General features: G+C 31.1%; 2 protein-coding genes across 3 annotated transcripts in view; one reads left to right on the top strand and one right to left on the bottom strand.

Moving 5' to 3' along the window:
* Positions 1-953: 953 nt before the first annotated feature.
* On the top strand, positions 954-14099 carry LOC139771585 (sodium/potassium-transporting ATPase subunit beta-2). Its single transcript, XM_071704462.1, has 6 exons — positions 954-1416; positions 9288-9428; positions 9638-9757; positions 9965-10146; positions 10321-10600; positions 11043-14099. The coding sequence occupies exons 1-6, from the start codon at positions 1263-1265 to the stop codon at positions 11144-11146; spliced, it is 981 nt and encodes a 326-aa protein (XP_071560563.1). The 5' UTR covers positions 954-1262; the 3' UTR covers positions 11147-14099.
* Positions 13765-18181, bottom strand: part of LOC139771584 (sodium/potassium-transporting ATPase subunit beta-2) — a 16967-nt gene continuing 12550 nt past the window's right edge. Inside the window, exons 5-7 of one of the 2 annotated variants that reach the window (XM_071704459.1) lie at positions 18017-18136; positions 16884-17055; positions 13765-15753 (exon numbers count right to left, since the gene is read on the bottom strand). In XM_071704459.1, the coding sequence (XP_071560560.1) occupies positions 15641-15753; positions 16884-17055; positions 18017-18136 (405 nt within the window). In that variant the 3' untranslated portion in view covers positions 13765-15640. Of the gene's footprint in view, positions 15754-16343; positions 16606-16883; positions 17056-18016; positions 18137-18181 lie in introns of those variants that run through there. The other variant, XM_071704461.1, reaches the window with a different exon arrangement.

Here is an 18181-nt window from a genome sequence, read left to right as displayed (position 1 = left end):
TGCGTCGTTCGCGCAGCATTATTGCCTTTACAAATTTAATGCAATACAAATTTAAAATAAATTATATATAAATTAATTAATATTGAGTTATATATAAATTATATATAAATTAATTAATATATTGAGTTTTGTCTATAATTGCATATATACATTTAGCAAAACACATTTATACATCTTCGTTACCCCTTTGAAAATAGAAAAATATTATTCGAGATACTGTATTAGGCTTGAAGGAGAATAACTATAGTATAGATATACCTACTATAAAAAAATTTGTTCAAGCTTATTATTTTCGAAATTTCGAGATAAAGAAATTATTTAAAATCGAACGACGATATTATGAATTTAATAATAGGATATAATTCGAAATTTGTTCAAAGAATCTTTCTTAGTTTTAAAAACGCGATAATTCAAATAATATCCATTGTTCAACTACGAGAACTATAACCGGTATTCATAGTCGGATCTTATTTCAAGACCGTCTTTAAGTAATGTTTTAAGATGCTAATACGGCTCTGTGATTGGTTCATAACATCTTAAGATTGTACTTAAGACGGTCTTAAATATATAAGATCCGACTATGAATACCGACCTATAATTTTAATCATTTTGAAAAAACTGTATAACTTCAATATTGTTCTTATAATGCTTGTTTTAGACGTATAAACCGCAATGCATTATAATCCTTAGATGTATTTCCTGCCCAGTCGCCACTTGACGTTCCTCAAGCCATTGTATCTTTAAAAAATAGATACAATTTCAAGCAACGCGAGTGTTTGCTCAAAAGTTCCGCTATGATTTCCACGCAAAACGGCTCGCGTGCGTATCTTCAGCAGCACCTAGGCCCGACAGAGAGCTGGGTCCGAACCTGCGGTCAAGGAGGGGCAGCTTGAAGAGAAACAGGAGGGGAAGAGGAAACGAAAGAGAAGGAGGAAGGTCGCGGCGCGCTTGGTTGGGCGCGTTTAGTCAACCTGGTGGCGCCGAAGAAACAACTGTTGGCGACGCCTGGCGAGTTGGAGTAACCTGCGGAGTTGGAATTGCGGAGAAATTCGTACGAATCGGCGTTGGGAAGGGAAAGAAAAGAACGAATCGCGCGCGTACGGCCGATCGAAGAGTTCGGCGTGGCCGAGAGTTCCAGAGGAGTGCGGAGTGTTTCGAATTTTCTCGGGGGAACTCGCGGTGTGGTGTTCGCGGGAATTGGCGGGCGGGTGCGCGCGTTTTGTGAAATCAAGCGGAATCCTCGTTAACAGGTGGGACGCACGATGGTAGTGACCAAAGACCCGAAGACGATGGTCACGATGGAGCTGATGAATCCGTACGAAAAGCCGCCGAGCATGTCGGTCAGCCAGACCATGAGGACCTTTCTGTACAATCGCGAGACCGGCGCGTTTATGGGCAGGACCGCCAGTAGCTGGGGTAAGCGCGGTGTTGCCAGCTTTAGAATTTCTTCCGCGCGATGTCGAAGAAATTGTGTGGTAGCTGTCCGAGGGAGTTCACGGTGCGGTCTCGTGTGAGAGTATATCGATGGTATATCGTTAAACGCGGGATCGGACACCGCGACTGTCGATACCTAGATACCTTGCCCGATTCTTTCCGCAGGTGTGGAGACACACCTAGGATCGCGTTTTCCGCAGCGTGGCTCGATTCCAAAGCGCCTCGATATATGCTTTTACTCTCGCCGAAGAAGGTTCGCCTATCGGCCGACGCGTTTGGAAAACTCGAAAGTTTATACTCTTCTTTTTCTTTTTCTTTTTTCTAAACAAAAATTGGTTTGGTTCGCCAATTCGTTACCGATCGCGCGTCGATTATTTGATCGACTCCATTACTCTATTGTCTGGGAAATATTAATCGCCAATATTAATCGCTCCAGTACTTTCTATCGGCTATTACTTTGGGGACACTCGTATTGATGTACGCAAATCGAAAACAGAGTTTTGGAATTTTAATACTATCGGAGTATCCGCGCGGAGTATCGTAAATATTTTTTCTAGATAAAATGTCAAAGGAGATACCACGTGCAGGGCGTGTCAGAAGTCGCACACTTTCTGCATAGTCTTCTTATTGTTAGCAAACTCGAAATAATTGAGTAGAGTTGACTTTCTTTAACGAAAACTCGATTACGCCCTATCTATATATTTTTTCTCTCTCCCCACGTGACAAAAAAAATAAAAAAATAAACTAAAAATATAATTTTATTAATATTTGACATGGAATTTAACACGGAAACTGATAGACAGAAATGTAGGTAAAGAAAATTTTGAAAATGGATTATAAAGAATATACGTGTAAAATATGCTTTAATATAATAATGAAGCAAATTGTAGATTTTAATTAGGCAAATTCTGGTCTATGATCGTAATGGTGAAAATTTAACGTTTAAAGCGTAACTGTAACGTTTAAAGTATTTGTATTTAAATAAAGTATAACTTAAAGTATATTTAATAGATTTTTTCTAGTCAGCTGATTTCATTTTTTTCACTCAATCCACTGATATGTTTGTATTTTCATTTTTTTTCTATTTAGAGTAAAATGTAATATTCTCAATGACTTTTTTAAGTTTTAATATATTTATTTAAATTATCATTTTATTTGCATTATACAAATTTTGCTCAATTCATCACGATCTACAAATAAATTATCGATTCTCTACTATACTTTCTAAAGAAATGCAACGTAATGTTCTTCGATGACTCTTTCCTTAAAGTATGCAGAACATTTCAACTTACTCTGTTGAGTCACACACGCAGCCTATGATAATTGAATAAATGAGGATATGTATATATATATACATGGAGCATAAGTGGAAATACCATGCATTAGCGCCGCGCGTTAACGTTAAGTGTTACATTAGACAAAACCGCTTTTATTTGAAAAAATCAAAATGTAATATTCATATATTTTTAGGTACTTATCATGACTGAGAGAATTAAACATAAAATTACGAATTTTTAGACATTTATAATAGAGCTTCTACAGTAGACAGAAGTTTTTAATTCTAGCAAAAATTGATTCCAGATTATATAGGGCAGAAACGTCATTACGCTCGTAATTTGATGACGTATTTAAAAAATAATTAGAAACATAATTAGAAAATCTAATAGAAAAATATATATTGAACTAAGGATTAGTGCCAGTAACCTGGTACGAAAGACATTTTAGAATAATTTTTTGAACAAACCCTAAAGTATTTTATATATAAATCGTATAAGAATTTTTAAATTATTCTGAAAAAAAGAACAAGATATCTATGCAATCTTCTTTCATACATATAAGAAACTACTACCCGGAAGGTTACCCAAGAAGAAGTATTCTAAAAATACCATATAATGACTTGATAATGTAGAATTAATTACACACACACACACACACACACACACACACACACAACACATATATATATAATTATTAATAGAATTAGTTATATAAGATAACTTATAGCGAATTAAAGTGTAATTTAAAAAATTAAAAAAAAAAAATATATATATATACAATTTCAGTAATAAAATATAAATAATAATATTGTATATTTTGTTATTGTATAACAGACATTTTAGAATTTTTTATGTTAATGAATTTAAGAATTATCCTCGATAGATACGATAATATAATTTATTGTATCTAAAAGTATAGATTATTATTGTATAAGTTTTCCGTATGAGTTTGTTATATTCTACACATAACAATCTTTCAATTATTCAAACGATGCTTAAGCCGGCAATATTACTTATCTCAGACCCGTTTACTTATGACGTCAAAGGTAAACCAGAAGGAAGCGCACGGAGACAATTTTTCCAACATATTTGTATCTATATAAACGATCTTCTTGATAAAATTACTTTGTTGAAGTGTATGAAATGCGATACAACTCTGCTATCAAACCAACAAATGACGTAGAAGTTCAGAATAAATAAATATTACAATATAGCTACGTAGTAGTACCATTTACGTATATTTTTTTTATTGCTGTGCTACTCGTAAAACATAGAAAGAATGAAAGAATTGAAAAGCATGCCTACCGATCGTGCACCGTTTATTAACTATTAATGTGCACCGTCGTTGTTGCATGTGTTACCACGGCATGTTAACGATTAATGCCAGTATTTTATTAACCTAGTATTTTACTGCATGTTTGTTCTTAGCACGTGATAGTGTCAATGACCAAAGATATATATGATGGTGTCTGCACTATCGCGTAATCATTAATATCTAGTTATAGTCGCACAAGAGTGTACTTTTAGATCCATGGATTTGTAACAAATTAGACTTCTGGTTGCTTAAATACTGATATAAAAGAATTAATATATGAATTTATAAGAAATTAATGCGTGTTTTTAAAAGTGGATTATGATGAAAAAGCGAGTAAAATTACAATTGTAATTAATGTACATGTTATATATACACATATTTATACTGAATATACAATTTATACTGATAAATTTATCAACACACGGCAGACATAAACAGCGAACTGGTCGTCATAGTAATAGATACTATCATAAGACAACATTGCTTATCTCGCGAATGGTCACAGTTTAAATATTTGGACATGACGTGTTTTTTCCAATACGAGACGTCTAGGGAAGATAAAGGCATTCATGACGATCGCGTATGTGAAGGAGAGTGTTTGCGAGCTTCAATTAATTAGTCTTACCGGCGCCGCCGTCGATCACAGCCGAACGTGGTCAGCCCCGTCTTCATATATCTCGGGGTGTGTTTTACGGCTGTCGCTATGGCGACCTAATGGTTATTACACACCCGCGCCGTATAAAAGTGCACTTTACGCGAGCCATTCTTGCAATTTAACGTGATATCCTCAAATAAGGATATCATAGTGAACTCTTAAAGGTATTCAAACACAAAGAAATTAAATTACTAGATAAATCTATCTTCTCAAGTAAATTTATCTTGATAAAATGAGTATTTAGGGGCGAAATATTCAAAACATGAATGTATGAATGAAACGTGCAAAAACGAAGAATGCTTTAATACGTTAAGTTCAAAATATCGCTGAAACTGCTATCTAATCAAATACTCTGTACTTGCGACTAGTCAAAAATCGGTATCATAATTATAATTATAACGCGATAATTATGTTACATCTATTCTCTTCTATGATCGGCAATCGTCTATCATTTTCCACGTTTCCACAACAAAGAGAAGACTTGCAGTGCACACACCACTGCGTGAGAATTGTTTTAATTTAATTGGCTCAGAAGCCTGTATACGTTAAAGTCACCAGTAATACTAAGCTTCGAAAAATATATCAAGATACACCCTTGAAGTACAATTAGTAACCTTGAGACCTTGACATACAGTGAAAAAGAATCTTTTTTTTATACTTCATTCTCACCCTCGAATCTTCTATTCAGTGTTTCTTATCTTAAAGTAAGACATTGGAAAAAAAAACGTTGTAATACTTCTTTCATTTTAAAACAAAAATAAAGGAAGCGCTTTTCGGTTTCGCTAGATTAGTCACAACATTTTACACTTGAGATAGAATTCTGTACAATATTATTTTCCAATCAAATCTTTCACGCGGCTCCATATTAATGTCCGGAGCATTGCGAAGCGGGATAAGCGAGGAAGGTGAGTGGAAGCGAAGCTAGAAAAAGACGGAAGCATGGAGCGTGTTTGATTCGCGGTGCATACAACGGTTTGCTCGGTTGAATGGCAATTGTTAAACTTCCTTTAGCGCAAACGTGTATAACGAGGTCAATTGGCGTTAAACGGCGGCATTACAGCATTACGTAACTTAGGGCCATTCCGAAGGGTACACCCACGCGGCTGTGCCGCTGTCTTTCGTCCAGTTACAATCACCTGAAGACCATCCGAATCGTGGAAGTTGCAGCTGCAGTTAACCAAAAAACCAGGAAACGAACCGAGCCGAAGTTGACTCAGATCTTGCCATTTTTCTTTAAAAATCAGCTCAAATACATTTCTTTTGTATCATGTAATTGCACAATTAGTGACTTTAGCGGCCGTTACTCCTGCCTTGAGAAACTGGAAACTTCTTGCCTCCTGCAACTCGTTTTTTTATTCATACAAATGCAAAAAAGCTTCACATAATTGCTTCTTATTCTTCTTTATATGAAAGAAGCAAATTCTTTTAGTAATTCGAAAAAATAATCTATGACGAAGCTAATATTGTAATTTTTTTACTCACTGATCGCGATTTAAGGAACGTGTGATCTGATCCAATGCCGTCATTGTGAGGCTCGTATTGCATTGTGGTAATGTAAGCTGAATTATTGAATAAGATTTCGCTTATCGCGTTTCTGTAAACTCTGCGAATCAGCCGTAACGAGACAAAACAGAATCATAGTTACACGACTGTGCTGTCGTAACATGATGATCAGAATGTCAATGTATAATCTCTATAACCAATTCTTCGTAAAGGAATAAATCAAAAAGTTATGTTAATTTCCGAAATAATTTCGGTTTTATTTCGCTGAACATGACTGAACCGTAAGAGGTTCTACTGTTTAATATATCAAAAATATTAAATGAGAAAAACTACAATCAATAGTCACTTAAATAAAAGAATATTTAGTATCTGCAAGTAAAAATCAAATAAAAATAAAACACACTACTTCGTAATATTTTATTTATTCTATTTTTTATAGGGAAAATGAAAATTTAAGCGGAGATCCTCTGAATCTTACAATTAGTATTGAGTTTTTTTTTAAGAATGGACGAAAATAGATAATTATGATTTGTTTGCCTTTTAAAGATCCAAGACGTTACTGCCATTCGTTTTACCTAACAATAAGTCAAGATGTGTTAAATGGACCACTACATTTCCTACTTTCCATTATTATCGTCTTATTAAAAGAAAGCTCGAAGACGCGCCTTTTCAGTAGTCGAGTAACGAGGAACGAGAGATACCGATATTCTTTGCAGCTTAATTATTTCCCGGGGACGACACCATTTAATATAAACAAAAGGATGCACTTGAAAATAATCAAAATATCAATTCCTTATTTTAAAAAAAGATTATTTCTTGCTATATTTTACATAGAAAGCTTTCTGGATGACTAAATGTCTAAAAAAGAAAGATTAAAGTTATGAACTCCTCACATTTTAAATGATTAGAAGTGAACGATCGAGAAGTAATTTTTAAAAAACTTGTTTCAAAATTTTTAAATTTTTTGATTTGTGAGATTTTATTTGTAACTTTGATTTGAAATAAACAAAGAAAATGAGGATAAAGTTGAGAACGAAGGAGTGAATTGTATAAGAGATATAAAGTTAAACATCAAAGCTTGTGAAGCGCTCTCCTGTAAAATTATGTTTCTTTAAACTTATGTATCTTGTTCTTGAAAAGTACATCTCTTTAGAAATAGATATGATTTCATTGATCGGTTTTTTAAGAATTATAATTTTATCAAAAATTACAAGCGATTAAAGTTACATAAAAACTTACTTTGTCCAAATCATTAATTAAAATTCAGAAAGAGCTTATTTAGAAAAAAAAGCGTTGATCAAAATGTACCCAATTGTTAGAAAAAGTAGCCAAATATGAGAAAAAGAATAGAAAAGATTCAAATATTCAAATATAAAAAGATTCATATTTTGATACAGTGATAAAAAAAGGAGCAAAATGGTACTTAATTTTGTCCTATAATTTCGTCCTATAACTGCATCCTATGCCTTATGCAGTCGTGACTATAGTTTATTGATAAAATTCCATGACAATGTCAAAGACAATTAACTTCTCGATAGTATCGTCTAACGACTTTATGACGCGCCTAACGGGACTGAATAAGAGATACTTCAAGACTCTCCTTTGACACCCGACTGTAGTGAGCGTTCCGTATCCCCTCCTACGATTTCTATGAAATTAACATCCTAATTGTAAAATTTTAATGTAATTATAATAGATTTCTAGTATTTTTTTCTCAAAAATTCAAGAACTCTTTGTGGAAAGGACTTTATCTCAATTATATTGAAAATCTAAAAAATGAGGTACACTAATTTCACAAACATTCTCGTATAAAAATCATTGTATAATTCATATCCAATTTAAGGATAGAATTATATTTACAATTTTATTTAATACATACATATATAAAAAAAATATATATAGATAAAATATAAGTAAAATATAAGCATATAGAATTATCACCAAATTCTGTTTTACATATTATACATATGTAATGTATATTTATTTATTTACGCTTATATACATATGTATATAAACTTAATTTAAATTATTTTAATTAAAAGTTCATAAATATAAAATATAAAAATCTAGTTATTAGGTACTAGTTATAATTAATAATTTTGTGCGTATAATTTTTATTTATGTATACATATGTGTCAAGATATTCTGCAAAAATGTATATTTAAATTTTTAAGAAAATATAGTGTACTAAATTTAATATCGATAATTTTTCTTCATGTGTGTGTACCGCTTTGTTCCCGGTAGCGTTATTTGATGAACGATGTCCACAAAACAACGTCGCGAGACGCGTTAAGGCATAATTGAATTGCACCATTTGACCAGGCGCTTTGATCTTCCTCTATGAATTGAATCCGCGGTTAATGTAATTAACCTACATTATAGGAAGTACAACGTACGAGAATCAGCTTTCTCTACATGCGACTAATTCTTCGCGAAGCACGTTATGGCTAAAGTTATTGTATGATGATTTATGTGATGATCAATAATCTGGATCACGGATGGTCCTATGAAAGCAATATATTTAGCACTTGTATTTAGAAAAAGTATATGTATACTTCAGAGTACTTACTAGAATATAACCGTGATACAACAATATTTAATTCATATTAGAGTATTCGTAAAATAACTCGACCAAACTTCGATTAACTTAATCAGCGATTGACTTATTAAGTAATACCAGTAATATTTTGTTATTATAGATAGAATTATTAATTTTTTGTTGTTTAACATACGGAAAAAAATTAGATTAGGAATGACAAATTATACAATCAGAAATTTTGCTTTATGCAATTATACGGTTGAATTAATCACCGAATTAATCGGAGTTTGATCGAAGTCGTCCTTAACACTGTTTCGATTAAAAATTGATAACAGAAATATGCGGCAAGTGCAAAAGAATATGAATCAGAAAGTAGATTTCTGAAATACTTAATATAGGAAATGATTAAAAAAAAGATTTTGTGTCAATTGTCTTGAATTATAAATATTCGGATAGCATTCAGAATGGTCGGAAAATTTTCGACAACTCTTGCGAACAAATAGAGAGTTCTTTCGAAATGTGATTTCGGATATCCTTCTTTAATTATTTTATTCTATTTTTAAGGTAAAATCGGACTTTTTTATCTGATATTCTACGGCGTTCTGGCGGCGCTTGTTGCCATTTGTTTCTGGGGATTCTTTCAAACGCTCGATCCAAGGATACCGAGATGGCAACTCGAGAGATCCATCATTGGAACAAATCCAGGTAAATTATTTTTTGTTAATAGTAAATACGATATATAAATGGCAGTGACATATTTTAATTTTTTTAAATATTTAATAGCCGTCATGACTATTTTAAGTTATTTGTAGAGCATTAATTATTTATTAGTTTGTAGTTTTTGATACATAAAAAATTAAGATACGGAAAGATGTTGCAAATTTTAAAATAAACGTCGATGTTACGCTTCGCAGGCTTGGGATTCAGACCGATGCCGCCGACGGAAAATGTGGAGAGCACTTTGATTTGGTACAGAGGCACCGACAGTGAAAACTTCAAACACTGGGTTGATTCACTACAAAATTTCTTAAAAGGTAACCGTCCGTAATAAAAGAAAAATTCATATCGCTCAGGATAGGACATTGAATTCTAAATAAATTCTAAATAAATTCTAATTCATCTTACATCTGCATATTCCATTTACCTTATTCCTAATTAATTTTTATAATTAATTTTCAAGTTGCCAAATACATTTTAATCGTCGTTAATATTTTCAATATTTCGTGTAACATTAATTTCAGATTATATAACACCCGGGTCTGTTCTTGGTCTTGGCGCAAACATTAACAAATGCGATTATAATCAGCCGCCGCCACCCGGAAAAGTTTGTGATGTTGATGTGAAAAATTGGCATCCTTGTACCAAGGAGAACAGATATAACTATCACAAATCCGCTCCTTGCATTTTCCTTAAGCTGAACAAAGTACGTACATCATAATGTAGAATTAATTCGATTATCTATAATAACAAGATATTTATTAAAAATATTATTTTTTTAAATACTATCAACAACTAAATATCAACTAAAATCATTACATACATATTTAATACAAATCAATATACATATAACATTCTTTATAATATTTTCGTCCATTAGATTTATGGCTGGAGACCAGACTTTTACAACGATACTCAACATTTACCGGAAAAGATGCCACTCGAGCTCAAGGAACACATCGCTAGTCTGAAAGGAAACAACTCCTTGCAGCTGAACACAATCTGGGTATCCTGCGAAGGTGAAAATCCTGCTGATCAGGAGAACATTGGCCCAATTAGTTATTTACCACGACGCGGTTTTCCTGGTTACTTTTATCCTTATGAAAATTCCGAAGGATATTTGAGCCCGCTAGTTGCAGTGCACTTTGTCAGACCACGAAGTAAGTATAATATATATATGCCCACAATATATAGGATGACAATTGGGAAATGTCGAAGCTAAATAGTTATCATTTTGTAATGAGTGAACAGAATAAAATCAATTAAACACTATACTAGAAGAAAGCTGTCATATTTACTAGCACATTGTGCAAAGAGAATTGCATTCCTGTTATTCACGTTATGTAATCCGTTTTTTAATCTTCTCGCTTTGTTGACCCTGAAATGACCATCATGAGCTTTTGCAGAATGTATTAATAAAAATGACGAGTTTCTTTCGCAGAATAGTGTTTAATTCAGTTTATTCTGTTCATTTATTATAAGATAACAACTACTTAGATTCAGCAGTTTCTCAATTATCACGATATTGATGTCAAAAATGTCATATAATAACGAAAAAAACAGAAACATATGAGCTACATTATATTTATCTTTTATTTTCAGCCGGAATTCTGATAAATGTCGAATGCAAAGCATGGGCAAAAAATATCAAGCATAGTCGTAACGACAAAATCGGCGCGGTCCATTTCGAGCTGATGATAGATTAACGAAATCTAAAAACAGCCTTCGGCTCCTTATGCAAGTCTCTTAAAGTAAAACGAGTGTCTTGGGGACATTTGAGGTAGCCATTAGGCAAATCTTCATCTTCCAAATAATAAAAATGTGAACAAATATAATCTCTCCGAAGTCGACAACATGCCGCCGACTCTCTGGATGACATATTAATCGAGTACAAAACGAAAAGAGTTCTTACAATAGACGTTCCTGACGTTTTAAATGGATTATACATGGAAATCATGAATTTTGAGAGATTGCATATGTATGTGCTGAATGAAGACATATCGGCGAGGATAACGACTGAAAAAAGAGGCGCTGATATTAATAATTAGAACGTTCATTGAGAGAGAAAGGTCTTCATTAATCAACATCACTTCGTAGAATATCTTTCACAAATCTGCTGTTTTAGATTTTTCGTTTCAATAATCTATTCGTACCAAATTTATTTAAGAAGTCTGTAGAAAATATTTTTAGCATGCGTAAAAGACATTTTTTATTCTTATAACTATAAACGGAATATTTTTAGCATGCATAAAAGACATTTTTTATATATAAACTAAACGGTCGTGTTACATCTGCCATTTGGAGTTTGTCAATTAAATTAGTGATTAATTATTCCAAGAATTCTAAGAATGTAGTAGTTTTGTCATTTACAACATTCATACAAGATAAAATTACAATATCCTCTTCGAGAAAGCTAATATAAAGAAGCTTGAATGTTAATGTTCCAATCTTATATTGCTAATTTTGACTTTAATTTGTCGGCAATATATTATTTTGCATATATATTTTGTACAATGTTATTCTCGTTGATATCTACTGCGTACTTGCAGGTTAAAGAAGTTTTTATAACGAATTTAACACATTTTCGTGCAATTAAAAATTAGGAACGAATGAAAGAATGGTTTAATGAAATCTCAAAGAATTATAATCACTTATGCGTGCCTTCCTTTGCTCATAAGCGCGAATTTAACTCGCCTTTGTGCAATTGAAAATTAGAAACGAATGAAAGAATGGAATAATGGAATCTCAAAGAATTATAATTGTTTACACGTGCCTTTTTTGCTCATAAGCGCAATTTATATATAAAGACCGACCGACACAATAGCATATATAAAAGAATCTCATTTGGAATTATTTAATATACTCAATATATACATATATATGTATAATGATAGCTGGGTAGATTTTTTTATAATCAGGCGTGCAATTTTGAAGACTTTTGTAATATTCAAATGACACTCTACTAGAAATTAATACGTCCTCAGGTAATATCATATTTTTTACCTTATTGGAACGCGTTAGTAATTTTGTCAAGTAGAAATTAAGAATCGCGAAATAGATAGTAAGCGTATAATTTCTTACAAATAAAAAAAAAACAAATTTGAAGCAGAAATGGCAAATATTGTCAACATGATAATATTTAAGATATTTAATACCTGGTCCGTATCTGTAAATATTGAGAAATCTGACAAAATGCTATGCAGATTAAAAAAAATTTTAATGTAAATTTATAAATTGACGTTATATATACGCCAATATTGCATATAATAAAGAATAGATTTTTCAATAATAGAATATAACAAAAAGTATGAAACAAAACAAAGAAAAATATTGATATACCCTACTTTTTTATTTTTATCTCTTTAAACGATGTTTCAACTTTGAAATATCGATTACATATATGTTGTAAAAATTATTCTAGAAATAAGATAATTTTCTTTCCTTTTTTTTAAGGAAAAGAAGAGAGAAATAGTGTTCATAGGTTTGAGATATATAGAAATGAATGATAATGTAATGGATTCACAGAAAGTATGTCAAGCTATAGCTTAATGACTCATGATTAATGGCAGGATTAAATACAAAAGGTATATGTCGTTTTCTCGATATAAAGATATCGATATCTGTTTGTTTTTTTAATCATGTAATTGCGATTTATTTGATATTAAATGTATACACGTGAAAATATTTTTACGACATGGCAGCTAATAAGTTTGAGCTCTCAGAAATTATATAGCAGACACTATCTGCGAGCACAATTTTTAGTTAATAACAAAGGAAAACTTTTTAATTCATTTCTTTGCTAAATACGTTCAGCAGTTCAATTATAGTTGCATTATGCATAAATGAAAATAATATATATGACGTTAAAAATTAATCGGAAAGTAATGTTCTCCAAATTGTAAAAATCATGTTTATTACATAGCAAAAAATAACAGCAAACAATTAGATTCAGATTTTTTATCCTATGCTAACATAAATACATTTACTTTTGTGATAAAATGCGGGATATTGATATATAACTCATTCTCATCGTTTTCATTTTCTTATTACTCAACCGTTTGACTGCGGTACATAAAAATACCTTTTTTAAAATTCCTGACGAATGAAATAGAAATGCACTACATTTCTACTATGTAATACATATGAGAATGTAATATCGATGCTAAAGAACTTGGCAACAAAACATAAGAAAAAAATGATGTCGAAGACAACGATTTCCCATATTATCAAACAGGTATCGCATTGATGTGTGTGTAACCCCAGAATCTTATTTACGTGAAAAGGGTGCCTATAATTAGAAAAGTTCAAGTACCACTGGACAATATACGTGTACCTAATTCTTAATAGATCATTGCATTTAGAACTTAGGTAAATTTATTTAATATTGCAAATGTTCGACAAATATATATCTGATAAGAACACTACATGCTCTTGTACAATTTACTTATATGTATAATTTAACATACAGAATAGACTAGGAGCCAAGGAGTGGGATAATAAATTAACACCATCATATAATCGCAATGAAATAAATTAAGGATTACACAATGCTCGCCCTTATTTAAAAAGACGTTTGTACTTGTACGTCGAATTATTTTTCCACTATTGTCATTTATTTAAAAAAATATTATTATTATTATAGAACGCGATATTATTTCATTCTGTACAATTTATTTTTACACCTATACCTCAATAAGTACTAAAACGCTGTGCAAGCAAATTACTCACATCGATGATTCGAGCATACCTATATGTTGTTCAATTCTAAAGACTGATACGTACAAGTAATTCAAGATACTAGAACAATAAGAGGTATATAGGATACTTCAAAAATAATATAATTTGCATTTTTAAAACTTGCAGAACAATATTTTAATATAAAAATTAGTTACTTATATTTTTGGATAATCAATTTTAATTTAAAAAAAATAATGTCCAAATTATTAGATATTTAAACTTTTATATTTCTTCTTTCTTGTTTTTCTTTTTGGTTCCTGAGTCCTTCAAGCTCTATATAGGTTGATAAGTTCTTTGATATGCTTGTATATGTTTCTTGACATTATTAAAATTTATATTTTATATGTGTACTAAGAATTAAGACCAAATAAGGTCTTTTTTTTAAGTAAAAATAAAAAAGCAGGTAAAAGAAAAATTTGTATATATGTCTAACTCTTTGTAATCGTAACATACTTAAACATGAATATTATGTTTTAGCTTGTGATATTTAAATTCTAATATTCATTTTTATATTCTTAATATTTTTAGACACTGTATGTAGATTTTCAAATACTAAAGAAAATGATTAAAGCTATGAAAACTTTTATCTATGGTATGCAAAAGAAAGAAGGAAAAGATAACTTTTAAATCGCTGTAACTCTTGAAATTATCGTATTGAGATCAGCTAGTAATAAAGCAGTATAAGAGAAGAAAATCTGGTTTGAGTAAGAATTTATTACTAATCTCAATTTGATTATCTTCGGCAAAGTTGCAGCGTTTTAAAAAATTATCTTTTTTTGTAGAAGAAAAACTGATTCCTTAATTTATTGCATAGTATAGTGTGTTCATAGAATATTTCTTTACATTCATAAATCTCCTTATTCCTAAAATCATTAAATTTTAATTTAGCTTTATTCTAGTTTTAATTCTTTAAATTTTTTAATTAATTTGAAATTGATTTTGAGAGCCAAAATATAAAAGTAATGAATGCTTTAATTACCTAACTTCTTCAATTGTTTAGTTAGTAAGTTTTTACTATTGAAAATTATATGCAAAACTATGAGTTTAAGACATTTTCGTCGAACGAAATCAGTCATATTCTATATATCTCCCTTATTATTAGTATTTTTTTTATGTACGTACCTGTAAATCAACAAGAGACAATCTTTTTGTCACAAAACAGAAACTCTGACATAAAACTCTCTATTAAGATTATGAGTTCGAACTAGTGGCTTGATATAAGCAAGAATACCGATTGGTTAATTATGTAAACAATATCTCTAAAAAATAACAAATTCATTAACCTACTAATTTTTTCTAGGCACGAGCGATCGTCCGTCATCGTGATCGAATATCCAGACACGTGGTGTTCTCCAACGTGTTCGGATCTTTCGTTTCGTGCATGGTTTCTTATTCGAACAATAAAACTATGAAATCGGGGACGAGACGAGGGCAATGACGATCTCAACGATTATGACGTACGATCATTCGTCGACCATCAGTTCAAAGTGTACTGCACCCTTCTTTTCGGATCTATACGAACTGTACTTGATATTTTTTGCCCATGCTCGGCACTCTACGTTGATGATCTGGTTTCCTGCAAGAAAAAGTTCAATTCAGAATAAAACTTCTTGGTGTGCTCATGAGATGTATTTTAAATTTTTACATAAAGAAATTTGGATTTTTTCACGGGGGTTTAGGTTTTTGTTGATATAAAAACGTTTTAATAAATATGTAAACCCTTTTAGTACGGAATAGCGCGACATTAAGAGTTTTGTTCTTGTCTCGTTGAATTTTTTCGGATATATAATAAAGTCTTGTAATTTAATGTTATGTTTCACATTTTATTGCATTTTCAAGTTATTTATATCTACTAAATACGAAATAAATATTTATTATTGTAAATTTATTTCCAAAAAGCGCATAAAATGGTCTATTTTAACATCCTTTAAATAATCCTCTAAATAAATATAAATTTAATAATTTATTAAGTCACAGCAATATATAATATTTTTACTTAATAATAAAGATAATTAATGAGTTAATAGACTTAATTATATTTATAGAAATATAATTAAGTTAATTTAGATATAAACGCACTACGTAATCTGCATGTAAAGCAACATGTAAAATCTTTAATATTATCTATTAATTATATTATTTTAGATATATAAAAAAAGATATAAGATTTACGAAAGATTATTAAAATAGGATGAGATTAAATGGCGAGTAGGTATACAGCTTTGAGTGAAGCAAGCAGGCCGATGGCACCTTTCGACGACCGATACCGTGCTGCAACACACCGGCTTTTACCGGTTTCATCTGGAGTGCGTCATTTGCTTACGAGTCACATGAACCAGTCAATGGTGGCAGTTTCAATTTAAAAAAATTGTGTATCCACACAACGATACGTGTGTTAATTGTATATCACGTTGGATACCGGAAAAGTCTATAATATGAAAGTTTCCGACAGTTTTAACGTGGTTTAAGGCTTTTGGAAAAATGTTTTAAAGCCACAGAAAGCGATATAATAAAAAAAGTTGTAGTCCTTTGAAATTATTGACAAACTTATTTTATAGTATAGATAATATTGTTTATCCAACAATTAAAAATTACCGTAATTTAAGATTTTTTGCATACTTGCATTCTTTTTTTAAGGTAAGCATTTCCATTTTTTTTTCATTCCTGTCATATCATATCATATATTTGATATTAGTATCAACTTACTTGTTGGTCGACGAAAATGGACGGCGACGACGGGACTTAAGTATCCAGGAATATTTTCATATGGATAATAGAATCCTGGAAAGCCGTGTCCCTCAGGATAAAAGTCCAATTCACCGATACTTTCTCGATCATGAGGATCCTCTCCTTTGCAAGATACCCATACGGTATTTAGCTGCAATGTAAGAAAGATATGAACTGTATATTACGTGAAGTATTGATATTATAATTCTATTTAAAACTACATAACAGTAAGAAATCCTCAAAATTATAATTATAAATAAAAGTTAATATAAATTTTTGTTCAAACTTCTAGGTTTTTTGAAGATCCTTTAAACTTCAAACAGCATATTTAAAAAGTATAATATTTTTTTGCGACACTTCTTTAAAGAATTATTACTGAACACACGGATGCTCAAACTTCTTTGGTAAAATAAAATTTTATTTTATTTTAAGTTAGTATTCGATTATACTTTGCATACTAGGAGAAGAAACTATTATTTTTATATCAATTTACATTTGCATAAGCATCTGCTGCTATGCAATGTAAATGTGTGTAAAATATTTGGTACACGTATTATACCAATAAAATTTCCGTAATAACATTTATATCGCGTAACAAGAGTTGTTATCGCAACGTCAGTAAAGAACGAAGAGATTGAGTGAAATATAATACTGATCTTGATAATCTACAGTTATGTTCGTAGAGATCGAACGTATCTCACATATATGCATATACAGACACAATGTACACAAACGTATACAATCATCGATATTGGTTTACAATCCTTATCCTTGGTTGTTTAATAAATAGATAATACTACTAAAAAGACTAATCAATTACAAAGATAAAAATGAGTTGATATCACTTTATTGAACTCTTCTGTCATATTCTTTCGTTCTATTGCCAAGTTTAAAAAACAATTTCAAATAAAATCCTCCTTTCTTAATTTTAATGTTTGTTTCTTAATTTGTAAGTATATATCTCTCAAAGGTATAGAGTTATGAGAATTCATACGTAGACTGATGCACAAATACTACGCGTTGCGAATCTAAACGCTGAATTTTCTTTCCGATCTTCGTTCAATCCAGATTTAGTTTATCGACTGATATAATTGACTGACCGACTAACTAACCCATGAAGCGTCTTTCTTTGTATTGTCTTCGACTGTCTTTATGTATTTGACTAGGTCCTCTGGCATTTCACTCGGCAAATTTTGAGTGTTGTTATAGTACTCGGGAATCCATCCGTATATCTGAAAAGCAACGTATTAAAAAATTTTAAAAGGGACCTCACATAA

The sequence above is a fragment of the Temnothorax nylanderi genome, unplaced genomic scaffold, assembly GCF_030848795.1.
Source record: "Temnothorax nylanderi isolate EJ_2023f unplaced genomic scaffold, tnyl_v1.0 TNYL_tig0041_pilon, whole genome shotgun sequence".
Taxonomy (NCBI): Eukaryota; Metazoa; Arthropoda; class Insecta; order Hymenoptera; family Formicidae; genus Temnothorax; species Temnothorax nylanderi.
This window is presented reverse-complemented; position numbering and strand designations above follow the sequence as displayed.